The sequence below is a fragment of the Diadema antillarum genome, unplaced genomic scaffold (genome assembly GCF_040938485.1).
Source record: "Diadema antillarum isolate AM-2024a unplaced genomic scaffold, OU_Dant_1.0 seq00000807_RagTag, whole genome shotgun sequence".
NCBI lineage: Eukaryota > Metazoa > Echinodermata > Echinoidea > Diadematoida > Diadematidae > Diadema > Diadema antillarum.
In genome coordinates this window covers 937,452-959,912 of record NW_027271688.1, presented here as the reverse complement: position 1 = coordinate 959,912, position 22,461 = coordinate 937,452, and the positions used below count along the sequence as shown (strand labels likewise).

The window sequence follows — 22,461 nt, the reverse complement described above, 5'->3', positions numbered from 1 at the left end:
CATTTAACCACATGTGAAATTTTGTGTCAGCATGTCTCAATTCACAGAATATCATGCTGGCGATGTCTATGCTGTGCACAGTGTAGGACATTGTACATGCTATGGGAAATGATACAACATTCATTAGACTTTTGATGAAAACAATTCTGGTAGATGCATACTGCCTGATTGTGTTGCTTATCTGCCTCCGGTGTATTGTTAGAATATCTCAGTACTGAATAATATAATCTGCATAAATTGCATTTGACTCTGTGAGACGCATGGTTTCTTATACGCACGGCAACAAGCACTTCACGACTCGCAAGGACTTTGCAACGACGGTCACTTGGCTGTCCTGCGTGGTCCTCATTCATGCCATTTTTCTTCTTTTTTTTTTCTTTTTTTTTTGCATGGATGTACAGTAAGATGTCCAAAGAATGGAAAAGCTGACAGCATGCGCAATTATCGCGTAACAAAGCTTCTGTTTGAAAATGGAAGTGACAGACGAGCACCAAGTATATCAACAGTAACACTGGAGAGACTTGGCACACACACACTGTTCGGGCAAGCTGTCTAAGAGTGAAATGCAATATGGCACGTTTTTCAAGAATGTACAGTTTTGATTAAGTCTAACCGGCCTCGTAATATTTCACATTTACAACCACAATGCTCAATCACAATGAGTTCACCAGATGACCAAGAAAAAAAAAAGAAAATAAATAATACAAAAATACAAAGCAAAAGCTGCCATAAAAGTACCAAGGAGTTACACCTGTTAAGGAATAATTTTTTTTTCACTGATATATTACGACACACTATTTGACAGCTATGAATTGATCCCTGCGCTGAAATCAACTAAGAAGATGCGAACAGATTGTAATGATGAAATTACTGTACAACAGCACCAAATACGAATAGACTACACATAACATCCTGCAAACTCAAACATCAATACAGTCAGCCCTGAATAAGTTACAATCCACGCGAAATCAGCAATTGGATTCTTACGAACTTCTGGAATAATCAACCAGGACAATTTTTTTTAAAAACCTACAGTCAATGTAAGAGAGACTGAGTGTCTGGTACACTGTAAACGAGGAATGTTCGCGTGCACTTAAATTTCGCGAATTCCGCGAGAGCCAAGATTCGCGAAATTAAAATGCACACGAAAGTTCTTGTTCATACTATATGCACTGATGTTAGAGGCAACTCGCGAAAATTTCATGCCACAAAAAAAGGTCGTTGGCTCCAATTCCCGAAAATTTCATGCCGCGAAAATATAATGTTTTACAGTACACTGTACTTCCACATTTAGTTTGCCCCATACCTAAACCTGCTTCAGTGCACACATATGCAGCTATTGTATCACAATGATAGACCACTCCTTTATGAAAAGCCCCAAAAGATGAAGAGTTCAAACACAGCAGAAAACTTCCTCACTGGTATTGTGCACAAAAATCCTTTAGAAATGCTCTTCAGTAGATTAACCCGTTGAAGACGAGTCCCGCTTACACTCGGGCAGGTGTCTATGGGAAATGCGTGTTGTAGCAAAATCAGCCCGTCCTTGACGGGCTAACAGAGGATACTCAGCTCCCTGTACAAGTTGACTGGGACATCAAAGTTGAGATGAAGTCCAAGCTCTAAACACACCCTGTGACTAAATCATTTTTCATTTCTTTTTAACAAGAAGGATGTCGAATGATACCAAATATTTTCTTTGCCAGTACAGATTTTGCTCACACAAGGTTGACTGTACATCATACAGCATGCGTTACTCGGGAACTAATGCTACATACAGTTACTGTACATGTAGTCACTGGTGGTGCTCGTAAATGTGCTAGATATTGATGGTAAAAGTGTCTTGAGTGGACGACATTCTCCCTGCATTTCTTTCTCCTTTTTTTTTTTTCATGCACAGTAAAATATTCACAAAGCAGAGTAAGACTTCGGCCACCTCCCCTGAAAAAATGCAGGATAGATCTCAGCATGTCAAGAAATGTGCACAAATATCATCCTATATAATGCATTTTTACCTAGTATTTTTACATAGTATACTCTCACTCTCTCTCTCTCTTTCTTCCTTGCTCTCTCCTATCTGTATACCACACACCAAATAGCAATAATTCTAACACATCTGAGAGATATTATATATTAAAGTCATAACATATTTCAATAATGCCTCTGGCGACACTTTGTGGCGGTGGCATAAAAACAGAGCACATTAGAGGTTGGATCAATCCACACTATGAAGCCAGACTACCTTGAAGCATTTCATTCATCAACAATGCCATATTTCCTACCATGTCGTTAAACATATATTGTTCACAAGCCTGGGTATGTTCCACAGGGGAGGGGGATATATTCTAAATGAAGGCAATGCATGGGGTAAATTAGATATTGAGCATAATCTGTCATACGATATAAAAATTACTACCACTGAATATAACTACTCCCTATAAGATGGTATATCCCTCACAAACCATTTCTTGTCCTCTGATTGGTCGAGGGCATTAAAAGTGACAAAATATATTTCCACCATGAAAATCCTAGTCCAGCTATTTCCCAAGGAAAACATTACAAAAAAAAAATCATATCCCGCTGCCAAAGCAATATTTGCCTAACATACGCACACCTCTCTTGTCACGAGTGCATATTTCAGTGCATGAGACATCATGTCACAGTACCGTTTTCACCCAAACCCACGGCATCTACACTTTGCGAGAAGACAGTAAAGCGTATCGCACAGTCGACACATACACTTTTATGTGTAATTTTGCGTGTGGAAAAAAAGGACAAACCTTTAGATTGGTCAACCACCTACTCTACTTTGTTGCTGCTCTTAGAATTCATTGGAAGGGATATAAAACAAATATACCAGGCCATTGTTTGAGGTTCTGCTTAAACTATGTGCTTTCAATGACTTCAATAGTACTATTTTCTGAGGGGATGCACCCCTCAGAAAATAGTACTATTGAAGTCACCTTTATATGCACATAGTTTCAACCAGACCCTCTCAGGCCATTTGTACAATATTCTATGGGTACCTCTGAGTAGCTGTCATGATCATGTGACCATCACATGACTCAGAATTCTTCATACAAAAACACTCCTCATTTGCTTGGTGTACACATAGGCAAACAGCATTATGCCATTTTTCCTCAAAGGACATGCTTTCTCTGTAATTCCATGACAATAGTATCACACATCATCCAAACAAAGAATATAAGTCAATTCCTTCATATGAATCAAAAGATAACAGTTCCCGGGATGTGTTTTAGTGTGCAAATGCAAATGGCAAATACTAACTGAGAGTCCGTAGAGTAATAAAACCAGATAAGAAAATGCTCAGCTGACATTCATTATCTTCTGCTGTATGTTCACCCAATCATTTTGTCTTACCGACAGGTAACTTCTTTATCGTGATCATTGTGTCCATTGGTGTCACTCTGGTATTGAATCTTCAAACTGAGGAATGTGAAATGAGGAGAATTCGGTTTCAAGAAAACACAGAGGTGACTTCCAGTGAGAATACTGACATGACATTTCCCTTTAATTATTCTATGTGAACAGCAAATTTCATATACTTATAAAATACAGCCTACTTGCAAAAAATTAATACTGGGAATTCACGTGATCTTCAGCTAATTTGTGACTGCCGATACTCTCTACACTACTTCACGAAGTCGTAATTCTGTTTATCAAGTCCTGTGGAAAGAGCCATCATTCTCTCCAGGATCAAATTTACAGATGCACTGTGATAGAAAAAAGAGAAAGGGAGAACAAAGTGTAACCACATCTACAAATGCCATTTCATAGCATGCTACATACTTTCTGAAGTTGTTCACATTGTAAACAAATGGGGGAAAGGTGGTGAGGTATCCAGTACCTCTTTGGTATTATATCAGGTCTTTATCTAGTCTGACCATTTACTGTATACGCCAAATATTTCGCGAGGTTTTTATTTTTCGCGAATTTCACAAGTCAGGTGCTATTCATGAAATTAAAGACATGCGCAAATATTGACTCTGATCCCGATGTGGATGTGACGTACGCGTGTACATTTCTCCGTTCAGTACAGGACTCCACGATAGCAAATTCAACCACTCGCGAAATCGTTGGGAATTCCCGATTCGCGAAAATTTAGACTCGCAAAATATATGGCGTATACGGTACACACACACACACAGATGATTCCGTGAATCGTATGAACAGTACTTGAGCAGCTCTACGCGTGGCTTCATTCAACACTCGTGAGAAAGGGTGATACAGCACCTAGCTTTATAGGACAGGACCCCCGACATCCAATCCCATTCTAGTGAAATCCCATTCTGTGCATGCTTGTGCCAATGTGAATAGGTTTGCACATCACAAAGTCAGGAACTGTTTGATCAAAATAGGTATCACATATTTCTCATGATTTAACTCTTCATGTTTTTCTTTATTTGCTGCATCCACTAAAGCTCCAACCCGTTTTAAAAAAAAACCAAAAAACTGTCTTGCCTTTTGTGATGTCACCAAAGTTAAAGTTAGCCAAAAAAAGAAACAAACAAACAATAAGTATAACAATACCTAATGGCATGCATTGTGCTACAACAAGAAGAAGAACCAGCTCACAACAGCATGATCGGCTCTCATATGATACAATTTGACACCTCCCATAGCCAAAGACTCAATCCTGGGGCACATTCAGCACGGCAAATGACAATTTCGTAATTGATCTGTGTGCATCGTAACTGAAATATTCCGTGATGCTGCTACATGAGACCTTCTTGCCGTTGTGAGTTTGTGCATCGGAAAATGTATAAAAGGTGATTGACACATGGTACTGCAATGCCCATTTCAGCTGATTTCACTGTTGATGACATCATAGGGGGCAAGTAAGTTGTTTCTTTAGGGGTGGAGCTTTAATATTAGGTGCATAAAAAAGAAGGGAAAAAAATGATTAAACATCTGTGATATATATTTTGATTACAAAAAAAAAAAAAAATTGGAATTTGTGATTTCTAGACCCATTCACAGTGGTAGAAATAAACATGGAATTGGATGTCAGGAGACTTATCTACTCAGTTTTGGATACAGTCCATCATTACTTTAAAATCAACCTTTACTAGCTGGTTGGTATTGCGTCTGAACCCAAAACTTTCCAAGATATCAAAGCTTGGCGGTCCAAAATAAAAGTGGCACACATCACACAGTTGGCAATGCAACAAGCCCAGGCAGAGATGACATGAAAATCGTTCCAGTCGATCTCAGAGTCCATCATGATTTTCGTCGTCACCTCAACACCAATTCCAAGCGCAAAGTCTCGACTGGTTCTCCAGTCGATCAGCATGGGAATACACAGCAGTATTACAGTTGACGACATGCAAGGACTGGTGCAATTCACTATCAATGTATTAAAGTTATACCAAGAAAAACTGTGACCAAATTCCACAGCAGCTTATTATTACAATTGCTATGAATTCTGATTTAGCCGACGACAGAACCTGAATGAAATCACTTAACTCCACTAGGCAGGGGGGAAATGTAAATGTTCTTTGTCTAGTCCTTCGAGTAACGCTTCCAAGTTGAACATTTTAAATACTAGTGTGTCGTGCGAAGATCGGTTCCCAGCCTCGAATAGCACTGCAAAGTTCTGAGACTTCAGTCCCGTGACGGGGTTCCTGACCTCAAAGTAGGTGAGGTCTGAGTAGCCGGAGAAATTGGAGAATACCTGCCAGGGGGCGCTCCACGACCGGCAGCCGTCCTTGCTGAGCCGCACGGAGAGGTGCTCCCGGAATTTTGGCGAGGCGGGGTTGGAGAAGAGCACCCACGTCGAGGCGCTGGATATGTGCTGGCGGGGAGCGGGAAATCCAATCATACTCCCCTGTGAGGTGTGGTGGGCATTAAATGATAAAAAAGAACCAATAACACAATGCTCTGCAAGTACCACTGACAGAAAATGAAATTCACACATGCTCACAACTATGGATCTAGCATGGAAAAAGAGAGATACATGTATGTAGTTGAAGGGGCATGAGACTAACAAAATATAACATTTCATTTAATACAGACTATACACTAGGAGAGCAAGATAATGAAAGCAACAGTCAGAGTTTACCCCTTCTCTTTTCAGAGGCATGAGACGATGGAGATCTTCTGTGAACATCAGCTACTTCTGTTGTCAAAATACCTAACTACTGTACTAACTATTGATGGGGCTGAGACAAATGGTATATATTATAAAAGCTATTTCTTATTCCACCTTTGCTGTGAATGAGAAATTTAGTTTTGAGGGGATATCTTGAGGATTGTCCAAAAAACAAAAATGAGCAAAAAAGAGAAGAGAAGAGAAGAGCATGCAGGGGACAAATCCACACAGAGTACTGCATATGGCAAATATTTCGCGAGGTTTTTATTTTCGGGAATTTTGCAAGTCAGGCGCTATCCGCAAATTAAAAGACATGTGAAAATGTCAACTCTGATCACAATATGAATATGACATGCATGTATAGGCCTACATTTCTCCGTTCAGTGCAGTACTCCACAATCGTGAATTTATATGACCACTTGCCAAATCGTTAGGAAGTTCCAATTCGCAAAAATGTAGACTCGCTATTATATGGCACATACAGTATGTGACAGTACCTGGCATCCTGCCGCCTTGGATGGCACCACAAAGTTTTCGTTGTTGATCTTGTAGCCGGGTTCCACCAGCTCCTGGGCCAGGCGCCCCACCCCGAAGGTCTCCCCGCCGTTCTTGCTGAAGGAGATCACTCGCGTCAGGTCGGCGTGGAGCGTCCGACTGTTGAGACACAGCTCCCCGCCGTCCACTTCCACCGCCTGTCAAAAGATCCACAGTAAGCTTTAACCCATTGAGGACGAGTCCCGAGTATTCTCGGGCAGGGGTCTATGGGAAATGCGTGTTGTAGCAAAATCAGTCCGTCCTCAATGGGTTAATAGTCACACATATTAGAAAAGTGCAAGTCAAACTGCGATTCAAATCACGCCTTCTTTGCACTCTGGTTCACACATACACAGGCAAGATTTTTAAAAATGTGATCTAAACTGCACTGGCTCACAAAGAAAATCACAACTTAAATTGCACCAGTTTGAGTGTTGCCAACCTGCGCGTTAATGAGTCTAGGACTTGATGACCTGACTTGACCAGACTGTCCAGCACAGCTTGCATTATGGGATATAAATAACTGGTAAAATTTCACACAGCATTCATACAATTTTCACACCAACTATAATTTTGTATTCAGAAAAAGTGTGATTTTTATAAAGAAACATTGCACTTTTCGTGGTGGGCCGAACACAATTAGTATCTCACTAATAGTCACCATTATTTTGTCCACACACATTTAAAAAAAAAATGGTTTATGAGTCACAGTTCCAATCATGACCCAAATAATCACAACTATTGGCGGCCATGCCAATGGGCCTAGAGTTATTGGGGATTGAATCAGCCAATCCTCAACAGATTAAATAGCCAAAGTCCCTATCTGGTCTTAAGTTAATCGGGCATATTTGTGTGCATGCAGTCATCTTGAACCTTTAAAGTCTCTACTGAAAATGTATCTGACAATGGCAAGAACCTCTCATCTGGGGATCAAAAGAAACAGAAGCCTAAATCCCCCTTTTTTTTTTGAATAACTAGATTTAGGGGAGTGGGTTAATTCAAGCCAAAAAATCTCACTCCTTCCCCCCCCCCCACAAAAAAGGAGACAAAAGCATAAAACCTGCTTCTTGTATCAACCACATATGATGCATTCTTGTATAACTTTTGTCAATACACAGCTTCTCGTAAGCTTCATCAAACCTTTTTTTCTACAATGAATATACTAGCCAAAAACATGTGTGTAGGATATGTGAATGCATTCACAGAATATGCACATGATCTAGGCATAAATAGAAAGATTAAATAAAAACTAACAAATGGTATTCTATAAGAAATTGCAGTGCAGGATTTTTCACATCATTGTGAAAGTTTTGTTTTGTTTTTGTTTTTTTAAATTACAATGTAATAGCATCTACATTGTAAAAGCAGGCCTTCTGGACAATAGAGAAATTATGATAAGACACTGCCTACATCTGTTACAATGTCCATACGAGGATTTTATGCGACCAGTAATCGGGCCTCTGAACAGACAAGATGTGAAAGGCCTCTCATCAACTGCCCCACTCATCAAACCTCTTTTTGTTTTTCCCAAAGCCCTAATATAGAAAAAAAACACACACCCAATGGGAATAGGGTTAATGGGGTAGTTAATCATCAGTTCTCCATCAGCCCATTTCTCTAATGACACATATTAATGGGAGCATTTATTGCAAAGTTGTACTGTCATTATGGGTAAAGCCAGGTCATTCACACCAAGTTTTTGCTGCTTAAAAAAAAAGAAGAAAAGAGAAAAAAGAAGAGGGGACCTACCATCGCCTCATTTCCGTGGATTGGCCGCCAAAAGGGGTCCATTCCGAACGGGATGCGTCCGCCGGGGAACCAGGTGTCCCCGTTATCATCGCTGAAGATCACATTGGCATAATTTGTCGTGTTGTGGAAGTTATCCAAATAATCTGAAAGGGGAAGCCAGAAAATATGTCCGCCAAAAGAAAAAAATATATTATATACAGCTTTATGTGCATCCAACCACAAGGCGTCTTTACATCAATAACACATGGGAGTAGTGCATAAAAGCACGGAGCTACAACGTGGCATGTACATGTACAGTTTGTAAATGAAAAAGAGTTATTGATTACAAAATGGCTCAATTCTTGCCACTTTTGAGTAATGCATCAAAATTACTGACTGTTTTGATTGCATATCTTCTTGATAACATTGGGTGGATGATCGGTTTTGATGGTACAAAAACATCAATGTGAATAACTGTACTTGTTTAATAGTACATTTGGACATCAGCTCTACTTGCAATGAAAACTGCCTGCAATGCAGTCGTTGATCAAATGTACTACAGTGTATGATTGACTGGTGATGCACTGAGAGCTACTTTCATTCTCCAGTTGTGTAACGGGGGGGAGGGGGGGGGGGGGGGGGGGGGGGGAGATAGGAGAGATAGACAGAGATTGATCCACTCATATATGGTAACTGGTAATAGCATGATATCCATTACCGGTAGCTGTTTGATGCGGAGAAGGGAAGGCAGCAATTACACAAATTGAAAAAATGCTGGTATATCTTGCATATTATGTTTTTTACATCCCAATAGCTCTCTGACCACCTCAGCTGAGGTGCTTATTGGATATCTTATTGATATTTGATGAAGTAATTGTAGGGAGAGCCGGATCTAGTTGTATACTTTGCATTATGTATACCTTGTGTTATGTATTATGTTTTGGTGGATGGAAATAAAGTGTGATTATTTGAATTAGATTGAAATAATTCTGAAAAAAAAAATTACCTCGGAAATACTGGAGGTTTATCTCTGTTACCACTGCACACTGCTGATGTATAATATAAGCTGATTAAACACCAAATCCAATACAAAACTTTTCCTGGACAAAAACCATGCAATCATCATTATTCAGTGTGTATATTATTCTCTGACAATAATCTCACTCACAGCACTGTCTTACTGTATGTACCACCAGAAAAGTAAAACCCTCTATACTGTGCACTCACGTAATAAAGGACCTATTTCATCCTTAACAAAGTAGTTTCCAGGAACAATTAATCTCCCTGATGCCATCTGAATACCATGGCCAGGACCTGGTTGAAATCAAATCAAAAGAAGAAGAAGAAGGGGGGAAAAAAAAGGAAATTATGTTGAAGAGCACTGATATACAACACTTGGCTATCTTATGCTGCATTATAAACAATCAAGAATATGACGTGAACAGTGAAGCCATTCTGATATTGTACGACGATAGCACTCCTAAACCGCTGAGCATATCTAATTTTGTTGGAAACAAACATAGGCAAATTTTCACTGCTCTTAGAGACATTCATGGTGGGGAGGGAGAGTAGAAAGAGAAAATAACATCCTCCTCAAATATTGCATTAGTATTGTATGCATAAATGGAAATATTATTATTTCTTTCTCATTGTAGCACTGACTTATGTGAAACAGTGAACATTTATTTGAACCTTTCAACATCAAAAAATACTAAAACTAGAAAAGCACTCTGAGAGCGCAGACCTCCGCCAAGCATGCAGCTCATTTCCACCACTGATCTTGTTCTTCTATAGAGATATCAGTGATTTCCACCCATACGTACGTATATAGCATTGTGTGCTGAAAGTTGCCCGATTTCCCATATAGAAGCCTTTGTTACGTCATAAACCCTCAGCTGCACGGCGCACCTCGCCCTACATGTAGCAGAAACTAGAGCACGCACTTTAGTGCGCGCATGCAAACTTCAAATATGTGCAGCCTGAACTCCCAAGTTCATTGACCCTACCTGCCAAAATATCAAAAATCCTTCATAAATTCCCAAAAAATTTTCGGATCACTACCAAAAGTTAATCATTTGTTACTTGTGACATTCTCAACCTTTCTTGCAAGTTTCATCACAATTCGTTCACAATTTTTAAAGTTATTTTGCACACGGACAAACGAACGAACTAACTACCGGTAACTAACAAACAAACCAACGGTAACAAAAACATAACCTCCTCCCTTGGCGGAGGTAACAAAAACATAACCTCCTCCCTTGGCGGAGGTAAATATATATAATATTACGTATATAGAGTCAGCTGAGAACCAGGAGGGCGCTATCACAATTTTTCTTTTTTTTTTGGGGGGGGGGGGTAGTGAATTATTGGTATCATGTTGTAGAACTTGATCTCCTCTACATTATGGTGTCAATTTTGATTTGTTTTCATTTTCAGTAAAATATCAAAAATCAAAACCACAACAAGGGAACTATTTTACCTGATATTTTGAACAATGCTTATACAAATCTACCCGCTTTTGATTAAGTCAACTTTTTATTTAATAAAAATTAATTGCTTCATTTGTATACATGTATATGCCCAAATCTTAGAAGGCAATTATAGCACCCTTCTGGTTCTATAAGCTGATGATATGACTATATCACAAACACAGTAGAGTCTATCACATTAACTACAAATATTGTTCATTCACTAAAATATATACATGTATCAATGCAAATCTCTCTCCCTTTTACTATAATATACAACACTTATTAACCTGTTAAGGAGGGGCTAATTTTGCTACAACATGCATTTCCCATTCAGACACCTGCCCGAGTATACTCAGGACTCATCCTCAACGGGTTAAAAAAGAATACAAAAGCAAAGCAGTCCCTTTAATACCTGGAGCATAGAGTGCTGGGGATGGTCTCATCTGGCCCAGGGTTGAGCTGGTAATGTCTGTGGGTATCGTCCATGTCTCCCCGCAATCAAAACTCTAGATGATACAACAACATTGGAAAAAGAGAGCAAAGGGGAAAAAGAAGTTTAAAATCAAACCATGTCACTGGCATGGCAAGACTTGTGAGATCACATACAATACATGCTGTAGGATACATGTACATCTTGTATGTAATAAAATAACAAGAGGGATGATCTTTAATAAGGCTATGAATCAAGGCAATGACAATTTCATAATATACCTGTACTTGTTATGAGCATACCAGCCAAACGTGTGATAAATAAGGGAATGAGGTAAACAAATGAATAAGATCTGCTCTAGAAATTTCTGTTCACCCTCTTCATTAAGTCTGAGAAAATCCAACATTTTGTTATTTTCATTCTCAATTTCTAACCTTTGTGTTATGACTCTCTCGCTACGAAAGAGCTGTACCCATGCTGTTATCCATCCCAAAATTTCAGAGCAGTAAGACAAAATTAGTCACCACAACTTTTGGAGATGTCTCCGAGACCAGCTGGCGACTGGAAAAATTCTCAGAAAATAGCAAACATGTTTGATTCTCTCATGACTCCCTGGAGACCAGGCAAGGCTCCAAAAGACATCACAAAGACATTGGAGACATCTCTGAGACCAGCTACAGACCGGAAAAAGTCTCCCAAAATACTGAAGATTTTGTATTCTCTTGCGACTGTTCGAAGACCAGGCTAGTCTCCAGAAGACATCACAGAAACATCACAGAGATGTCTCCATGACAACTCGGCGACCAGCGAGACTCCAGTCGCCAGCAGGTCGCCACCTGACAATGAGATACCCACTTTAGACACACAAAGTCACGTTTATAGTACACAGTCGAGTCAATCAGTCTACTTACTCTGGTCACCATGAGCTGCTGATTGTAGACGCCTTCCCGTACCAGCTTCCACTGGCCGACCCAGGCCGGAATGAGTGTAAAGACCAGTATGATGGCGTCCAGCGTCTTGTCCACTATAGGGACTGGATTCATTGCCCTGATGGAATGCATTGAAAGAAGACCACACCGCATGACAAACAAGGGGACCAAAAAAGAAAAGAAAAAAGAAGTAAAATATTAATTTTATTTCATTTCACTTCATTTCATTTATTTATCGTCCCCACTTTGGATAAAAAGTGTTGCCATAATTTTGCTCACTCTCCATCATTCTAAAAAGAACTTGTTCTATACTATCATTTGATGAGATATAATTCACACAAAAATTTATCATCAGTTTCCCTTTGTTTGCATTTATTAAAACTTTATCATGTTAACAAACATAATTCATCTGTAGCCAGCTCACCTTCAAAAACTGAATCAGAAAAAGCTGTTTTGCCAGGCACACACACACACACACACACACACACACACACACACACACAAGAAAATTGCTAGTCCTATATTCTAAAAATTGTGTGTCTGCCCGTACAACAAATAGCATTTACAGTTTCCAAGGCTTTTTGCAAAAGCAGTATGAGCTATGAAAAATTTGACACATTCTTTTATAATCAAATGGAATAGAATTAATTCCAAATGCAAGCCAATTTAAAGTAGTTTCTGAAAAGGCATTATTGAATCGTTAGTTGAATTTTTTATAAAGAGGCAAATATCATACAAGTAATTCTTTCATACTACAGTACGCCCAAAGCAGTTATGGTGGAAATTCAGAGGCAAAAAGAGGGGGGGGGGGACTTAAAGAAATAAGTATGGAGGAGATCTAGAGCATGATTGGATGTCAAAATGAATATAAATAGATAGCCACATGGACAACCTGACAAGCACATGGCTGGCTACTGATGTAGTAGAAACAAACAAACAAACAAACAAACAAACAAACAAAACAAAGAAACAAAACAAAACATGAAATAAAAACAAAAGCCTTGAAAACCTAAGCTTGACCTACCTAAATCCTGTTTTGGATGCAACAATTTGCAGGTCACCCCATTCCACGTTCCAGTCCGTCCGTTTGCCTCTCCTGAGCACGATGTGGATATTGCCGATGTCGTGGTGTGTGTCTTTGCGTGCCTCGCAGAAGGCTAAGAATGTATCTTTGTGGTAGACCAGAGCCGGTATTCTAGTGGGGAGGATCATCGTTTGTGAAAAAGACAACCAGAAATGAATTGATATGAGACCACATCTCCAGATGGATGGATGGATGGATGGATGGATGGATGGATGGATGAATGAATGAATGAATGAATGAATGAATGAATGAAGAATGAATGAAGAATGAATGAAGAATGAATGAAGAATGAATGAAGAATGAATGAAGAATGAATGAAGAATGAATGAAGAATGGATGAAGAATGAATGAAGAATGGATGAAGAGTGAATGAAGAATGAATGAAGAATGAATGAAGAATGAATGAAGAATGAAGAATGGATGAAGAATGAATGAAGAATGAAGAATGAATGAATGAATGAATGAAGAATGAATGAAGAATGAATGAAGAATGAATGAATGAAAGAACGAATGATGATTGATTGGAATGCAAGGAAACTAAAATAATGAAAAAATAGAATACGGCTGCATATTAGAATCATTTCCTTAGCAAAAATTGACTGTGACACAAGAGTTCATTGTATAATATGAAATGCCTCTTTTTTTTCTTGTTCAAAAAGAAATATTTTGATATTGTTTTGATGACTTATGTATGTGACATAGAGTAGAACAATAAATATCTCAGTGGGAGAAAACAAAAATCATTGGCAGTACCATGAATACTAGGCATCAATAAATGAAAGAAAGACAATAAAGTAATGTAAAGAAATGATGAAAAACAATTAATCAAGAGGCTAAAGCTAAAAACATAGCACTCGTAAGGGCTCAAAATTCATCTTTCACCATTTCAAATTTGCTTGCCATATATTGGAAAAGCTCTACCAAGAAACTTGTCTGGCTGATGCAATGCGCCGAGATAATAATGATGAATTTTTTTTTTTTTTTTTTAGTAGTATCTTGAGTTCAAATATGTGAAATAATGAAAGTCGGTATACCAACATTCATTCCGGAAGTGCCCTCCCCATTCAGTAGTGGGTGTGTAGAATGCTACAATGGTGTCAAAGCAGAAGCATTGAGTTGCATGCAGAATGAGCTACATGCAATTCACTTTCGTGTGCAATGGATACCAGCACATGGCCCAATTTAGCGTAATCGATGTTGCAACTGAAAACCATTTCCTTCTGAAAGCAAGATTGTTTGGTGGTGCTTCAGAATGAGAAATGTCGTGTCAGATGTGACATACAGTACCCCTGTACTGAAAATTGTGGCATACATTGTAGTCTAACACAAGCTACAAATTTGGAGTAACCACACTGAAAAGGGAACCACATTGATTCACAAATCAAATATGTTAATTCTTTATAGCTTTAGCATTACAAATTTCTCCAAAAAAAAAAAAGCCACTGACATCACAGGATCGAGTAATAGACACATGATGGACAATGCCATGCATCTTGTAAAGTGTCTCTTACAGCTAGAGCCCAAAGCACCTGCTGTTAGGTAATTTTTCCACCCCACTTGACGACTGAAATGCTTCTATGCCTGTGAACACCATTCATCTTAACCCATTTGGATTATAGATACAGACTTTTGTTCATAAGGTTATATGAAATCCTCTGTATTGTATGGAATATCTGCTTAAAATTTAACAGTAGACACATGTCACATCAGAAACTGGAGGGAAAATGTAGTCCTGCAGAGACACAGTGTATGACATACAATGTCTCAATTTATTACATAGTGGCACGCACAGTGTGTAATCTTGTCACTGGTTTGGCATGTTGCCATTGTACATGAATGAAATTAGACACATTTGTTACTATTTTAAAATTGGAAAATGTGTGCACAGAACTTTAATACTGCGCAAGAATAGATCACGCAACTGCTGTGGCAAACGGCAGCAACTGTAAAGGCTGTATGGGCACAAACCAGTTAAAAGTTAGTCACACTTTGAAAAATTTATCACTTCTGGTTCTAGAGAAGAAGATTTGTATTTAAATGTACATAAAGACCCCTTAGCAATGTACCCCTGGTACTTACTCATGGCACTAATTTAGCTAAATCACTTCTGATTCTACAGAAGGTTTTTTTTTTTTTCTTAATTCCTTAATTTGGGGAGTTTGGGCATCAGTGGGGGCTGGGGGGACGTGGTGCGTGGTGCCCATTTGAACAAATTGAGGCCCTATCCCCCTAGAAATGCTACATGTACCTGCCAAAACTGGTGAAAATCCATCACAATGTTTTCAAGAAGATGAAAATGTAAAAAGTTTATGCGTGACGCACTATGGACCCTGGACGATGAATGATCGCAAAAGCTCTCTTGAACCTTTGGCTCAGGTGAGCTCAAAACATCCCCCTTTTCAAAGAAACCTCTGGGTCAAAAGTCAAATACACCCCCTCTTTTCAACAATTCTCAGGCTGGATTTCATTGCTAGAAAAGTACACCTTCACTAGAGATATACAGTAGGGAACACATATGCTGCCTCTCCAACCCAAGAGGGAGGAAATAATACTTTAGTTACAATTCATTTATATAAAGAAAGGGTGTAAACAACAGAATGTCAGTTTACTTAAAAAAAAACCAAATAAACCAAATATATTTCAGCCATAGATTATCCCAAAAAGCACACAAACAACAACAACAACACATTTATACACAAAACAAAGAAAATGCTGGGGTGAGTGAGGGTTAAATAGCAGAAAAGCAGGCATCTACATCCAAAGCTCACCCAAGTACGAAAATATCAAATGATTATGCCATGAACAAACGAGAGGAATCATGATGCTCGTGATAAGACAAATTTGACGCTTAATCTTTCCATTCAAAATGAACTCAGTATCGCAAAAGTAAACATCTTGTAAACTGGATTGTATGACGTACCTGGGCACTCAAGCAATGACGTCTTGTGACAACAACAGCACAACTCCCAGTATAGTACTTAACCTGACTTCATGATTGCACTTCAATCTTCAAAATAACAACGCACTAAGCTGCACAGTCAATGGGTTGCATACACCACCTCATTAGACTCCTTTAATTTCTTTGTCATATTAATACTCAACTCGTCTGGATATATATCAAGAGGGAGGCATTTTTTAGATTACCAGTACGAGTATCATCCCTGCATTGTACCATGAAAACATATTGACAAGTAGACATCCAATAAGAGATGTTGCAATATGAAATGACCATCAGTATTCAATTTTCATGAATATTAAATGTCCATTGATGTCAGTAGTAATAAAATTCTTAATTTCACCTCTCATTTCCAACATTTGTTTGCTCATAAATGCACAAAATCTACATTGCAACATCCCACTCTAGTCCTTGTGCTGCGTTTGATGTAAATCTGACATTTTGTAAAATGTCCTCCCCCTGAGAACCAGAAAGGCTTTGTTGCAACTTTGGGGGTTACTGAGTTATTGGCATCATGTCACAGAGCTCAATATCCTCTACATTATGGTGTCAATTTTGAATTATTATCTTTTTCAGTAAAATCTTGAAAATTAAAACCACAAGGGCACCATTTTACCCCATATTTGGAAAAATGCTCATTAATCTACCGTACCCACTTTCGAATGAATACACTTTTAATTTCATGAAAATTCAGTGTGTCCTTTTGATTTATGCTTAAATCTTAGAATTGCAATAGCGCCCTTCTGGTTCTCAGCTGAAGATATGCACTTGTTGAGTTTCGAATCACAGTCACCAACCACAGCGATATATATATGTACTTCATATATATATACACATATTTATATTATATATATATTTCATATATATATATATATATATATATACAAACAGTAAAGACAGAGAAGGCACAGATATGAAAGCACTGACACCCTCCCTTACTAGGCATAGCTCCCCTTGACACCATCTTTCTTGAACTATATTCATAACAATATCTAATGTTGAAATATCAGAGCAGAGGCTTTATGTTCGAGGGCTTGCATTGGTCAGAATCATTCCCACTGCCAAAACACATTTTATATACTTTCCTGGTCTTCTTATTCTACCACTTTCTGCTCAAACTCTGAAACTAACTCTGCCTGCATACAGTACTCCTGTGCATCTTTTATTATTAGCACACTTGCAGTTTCAAGGATGGCCTTTTATTTTCATCTTGCCATGCCCTACAGACAAAATAAATAGTTTTCTGTAGTTTCAAAATAAACAGCAAGTTTCTCGAATCAATGACCTGGAAGAAATCAACACTACTACATAACTACGTAGCATGCCTCGATCAACCAGAAATGCTTGCATCAATACACCAAAATTGATGGGAAAAAAGATTAAAAATTGTCCTCCAGGGGCATGTTGAGTGAGTTCCCTTTTATTCCCCACACAGGTAACACAAACTGGCATAAATTGCTACTAGCAGTAGATGAAGATCATACAATGCCACTTCCACTTCAAGTTGATTTATTGAATACATACATGTAAGAGTAAAAGCAAACAGAGAAGATAGCATAGGTTTTAATGACATATGGACCTCACTCTAAATACCAAGCTCTACATTGACGTAACAGTGGACTTTGAGCAATGCTGGGAGCATTGAGTGTGTGTGTGTGTGTGTGTGTGTGTGTGTGAGTGAGTTGTGAGCAATATTATACCCATGATTGACTTGTACAGAGTTCTGATTGCTGGACAATTTCCATGTAAACACCACCTGTACAAATATTACTGTTTTCATTTTTACTTTTATGCAATAAACGAGAATGCAATTCATTTTTCCAAAGTCATTTCATATAAAATACATATCTACTGAGTTAAAGGTCCGAAGATAATACCTTAAGTTGCCTTGGATCGTAGGGTAATTATTTTGTGCAGTAGTAGATAAGAGCAATATTTCCAGTAAAAATCTAAAATGCAAACAAACATGACAAGGCTATCAAACTGTCCTGTTGCTGGAATTAAACCTTTAGCACCTGAGGATTCTGTACATAAAATGGCCTATGAATTCCTGGAAGGTACAGTAATATCGCTCTCATTTCGACAACTTGCTAAATGATGGAAAACAGCTCATTGCATGTTTATTTTTGTCGATTACAAGTTATATAGTAGTTCATTTGAAAGCATATTAAGACTCTGCGAAGAGAATGGTGTGCAACAGAAGCAATTCTGACATACCTGGTACTTTTGTTGTCTTTTGACCTCTTTCTAATTACATAACTATACACTCTATATAAAAATTTAAAAAATGGTAAAAATGAAACCATAAAAAAACAAGGAAAGGCAGCTTCAGTCATTTTAGGGAGTAATAAGGCAGTGCTGGGCATTTGAGAGACTAATGGGTTTTAATCCATGACAAAAAGACCACATTGTATGGTAAAAATTCAATAAATCAAACTTTATCAATGCACAATGATCGTTCGCATCAGGTGTCCTAATTACCATTAGCAGATGTTCAGCAGTAAACAGTATGAAATACAAACATGCGCCACATCGCTGACATGCGGGTCTGACATTTGTACATCATAACTATGTGCTTTGGGAACAGCAGCACGGTGCACACTTGCACAGAATCTTGTCACATTGTGCACATGGATGAGTGAGAAGGGAGCACACAGTTATTCATCAACCTCATTTACAACTAATGTCGTGTCATACGCCCACTCATCCCCACGTCTCCCTTTGACCACTGAACTCTATATTGGAAGTGACGTTACGCGCAGTGCTCGAAGCCACCGGAAGTGCTTTAGTTGGCGCTGCCATTTTAGGACTCCACCGTTAGGCCCCGCCCACTTTACTATACGCTATTCTTATGCAGACGGTACACAGAAGAAGCGCGCGTTCCTCAGTGGAAAGTCACTTTGGTGTAAATCATGGGGCGCCAAGTATCGCATGGGCTATTTCATTACGAAATGGCTCTTTAGTCGACAAAATGAACATTTCTCCAACGAAACAACTGATTTCAAAATGCAATTTTGTGGACAAAATTACTAATTTCATAACGAAATAGCCATGTGATTCTTGGCACCTTATTGGTGCCCCACAGTAAAGTCCCAAAATGGCCGCCACCGGCTAGCACTTCCAGTGGCTTCAAGCTTTTACCCACAGTGCAACACGAGCGTAGTGGCGTTTTGGTGTGTAATGTGCCCTAAGTGTGCACAGCGCCCCTTCCACTATAGAGTTCAGTGCCTTTGACGGGTTAGCTCCATTCATACAAATACTCTATTCCCATATATGGCTTCATCGTTTCTGCCTGGCTTTTCTCTGGCAATGGAATACATGCATAATAAAACAAAACCCCGGTGAATCATGCTCAAAACCTCATACTACAGTTCTGGCCTCTGACCTGACGGAGAAAATTACAATTTGTTTAGTGAAGGAGTTGTTCTTTAACAACAAATTAGGCTGAACAAAGTCAAGAAATTGGCAGAATGATACTTGTAATTTTGTAAAGATAAATTTCAGAATGAAGAAGAAAGTTCAAATGACTGTTACAGCGTAAGTACAGATGTACACTGACGCTCCACTTTCAAACTGATGGGTCTAGAATCAACCATTGTAGAGCTGTACTATTGACATACTGCAAACCCATCTTCCTCATTTACATCGACATGTAAACTTTCAAACAAGAGCACACATACAAATAAAACTACAGTATTGTGTGTTTGTGTTAACAGAGTTCTCTCTGAAAACAACCAATATGCTAGATGTTGACACTGTCCAATCACAGACAATGATGTGGAGAAAATCTAATAAATGCAGCAATGCAGGCATGAGAACAAAGATCAAAGCTCCTGTTTGCCAGGTCTAAAAATTTGCTGTACCATAGTAGGCTTTTGCATCTCTGTGAAACACTCTATCAACCCCCCCCCCCCAGTCACTCAACAAATTAATAATTCATTGAATGACAAACACTCAGCAGTAGGCCCTAATTATATGATAAATTTGACAGTCGTCTTTATGCTTTTAAATAATGAAGGCTGTCAAAAAAACAAAGGGTGGCCTTTACATTGATAAATGGATTTACAGTTTGATGTGTACAGTAGGCTGATATTATTGCAGCTAAGTGTCAAATCAGCCATGACAAATTAATAGGAAATTGCTTCTTCCGCATGAAGTCCAATTATGACAAATGATGACAGTGTCAGAAAACCAATATATGAATGACTGTATGTGGGACTAATATGGCAAACATGCACTAGTGCGGAATCTTGGCATATCAGGTACCTCCTCACAAAGGGGCACACGTTTACATTACAGTTTGATGCTAACACAAATGAAAGAAGTCAAATATTTGTATTTGCCCAATCTATTACACAATAGCATACTAGGCCTACATGCTTTAAAGGCATAATTTACCATTTGCAGATGAATCAAAACCCCAGCATTAGTGCTTCAAAATAGTTCTAAAATGTGAGTTAGGGATAGAAACAACCACTGTAAAAATTTGAATCCATATTATCCATGTTAAGTATTGTTAAATACACAAAATGTGAATACCGGTAATTGAAAAAAAAATGATTCCAAACCAAACCGTCTTCAGTTATGGTTTATTAAGAAAAACATTAAATATCTCCTTATATTTGGGGCTTTATTGCAAACATTTTATATGGTAGGATGTTTTGTGATATATTAACAGACCTACACATATGCATCAAATGTGATATCTTGAAAAAAATTTTAATCACTGCTCCCAAAGGTAAACTGGACCTATAAATAGCTGAAATCAATGATTCCTGGAGGGAACATCAGTTTTGATGAAACAAATAGTCAAATTGATATCTTTCTGAAGTATAGCCATGCATTTCTTATTTTAACTCACCTAATGAATTTGAAAATTATATGTTGAACATTCCTATGTTAAAAAAACAACAACTTAGTTCTTACTTTAATAGCTCAGTTGTAGTCTATTACAGTACAACAAGTTTGATGAGGGTTAGATCGAGAGTAACTTACACACAACGCAGCAGACCTTTCTATTAAAGTTGTCATGATCTTACTGCCAATATTTAGAGCTTGGTTCAAGTTTTGTTCAAGTTCCATACAATCATTATCATTTCTCATGTGATGTTGCAATCGAATGAAGCTGACACGTTTCTCCTTCCGCCAAGAAGGATCTTGGCCACGTTTTGCCCTTGATCATGAAGTTGGAAGTTGGGGTGGGTGCCACGTTTTCCACGTGGACCTCCTATTCCATTTGTCACTATAATCAGCATGTCATCGTTCTTCTTTTCCATCATGTTTAATACCCGTGTCTGTCTTTCCTGGTTCATGATCTGTTTCTGATCTTCTGTGTCAGAATTCAGAATTTGCTTCTCCTTGTTATTTTCACTGATTTTCTCCAGAACATTCTCCTCTCCCCCCCCCCCCCTTTTTTTTAATGCCAGCACCCTTGATTCTTGTTTTGGGGCCGAAAATGCAATACTAGTGGTTGAATTGTTTTGAGTCCACTTATAGGTAGCTGTTGTATTTAAACGAGCATGATTTCAATCAGCTGTGAATATTCCCTGTAAAAAAAAAAAAAAAAAACACAAACACAAACACAATGAAACTATTGGATCTCCAGTTAAAGATTACACTCCTCGAACAATCTGCAGAAATCTTGTCCCATGCTTCTTTTTTTCTTGGGGAAAGGCTAACGTGAAACTCTCTTTGACTTGTCATACTAAACCTACAGGTAATTGTATAAAGCTCACACAAACCTCGTAGAAAACTCTGGGTGACTCGCCTTGCCTAGCAATGCTTGCACTCAAGTCTATGACATTCACACAGTACTCAAGTTAACTCCAGAGATGTATTTATAAGATATGGGCAAGTTTTTAGAAAAAAAAAAACGTACTGGTACTTCACAACATTAATTCAAATTGTACAAGCTTACTACAAGTTGTTATGAGTTGTATGGTACAAGGGTGCACAGAATTGGCAAGATTTTTTCGAACACATTCAAAAATTTGGGGACCACTACACCCTGGAATACTAGTGCTGAAAAGTTATGCATACATCGCATCATGCCAAGCAGTGGCAAGTTGTCCTGGTTACCATGAAAAGTTGTACACAAGTCATTGCGAGTGCTGCTTGAACTAAACTCACCATCACTCCCACCACTCACCACTGCAATGCAGCTAAACGAGAGCTGGCCTTAACTTGAAGACGGTGCAATGACTTCAAACGCAAATGTTTC

At 38.5% G+C, this 22,461-nt stretch overlaps 1 protein-coding gene across 1 annotated transcript in view; it reads right to left on the bottom strand.

Moving 5' to 3' along the window:
• Positions 1 to 2,242: 2,242 nt before the first annotated feature.
• LOC139739568 (sialidase-2-like) overlaps positions 2,243 to 22,461 on the bottom strand; it is a 37,022-nt gene continuing 16,803 nt past the window's right edge. Inside the window, exons 4-10 of the mRNA XM_071650170.1 lie at positions 13,226 to 13,396; positions 12,184 to 12,319; positions 11,255 to 11,348; positions 9,599 to 9,685; positions 8,393 to 8,535; positions 6,607 to 6,801; positions 2,243 to 5,845 (exon numbers count right to left, since the gene is read on the bottom strand). Of these exons, the coding sequence (XP_071506271.1) occupies positions 5,489 to 5,845; positions 6,607 to 6,801; positions 8,393 to 8,535; positions 9,599 to 9,685; positions 11,255 to 11,348; positions 12,184 to 12,319; positions 13,226 to 13,396 (1,183 nt within the window). The 3' untranslated portion in view covers positions 2,243 to 5,488. The remainder of the gene's footprint in view (positions 5,846 to 6,606; positions 6,802 to 8,392; positions 8,536 to 9,598; positions 9,686 to 11,254; positions 11,349 to 12,183; positions 12,320 to 13,225; positions 13,397 to 22,461) is intronic.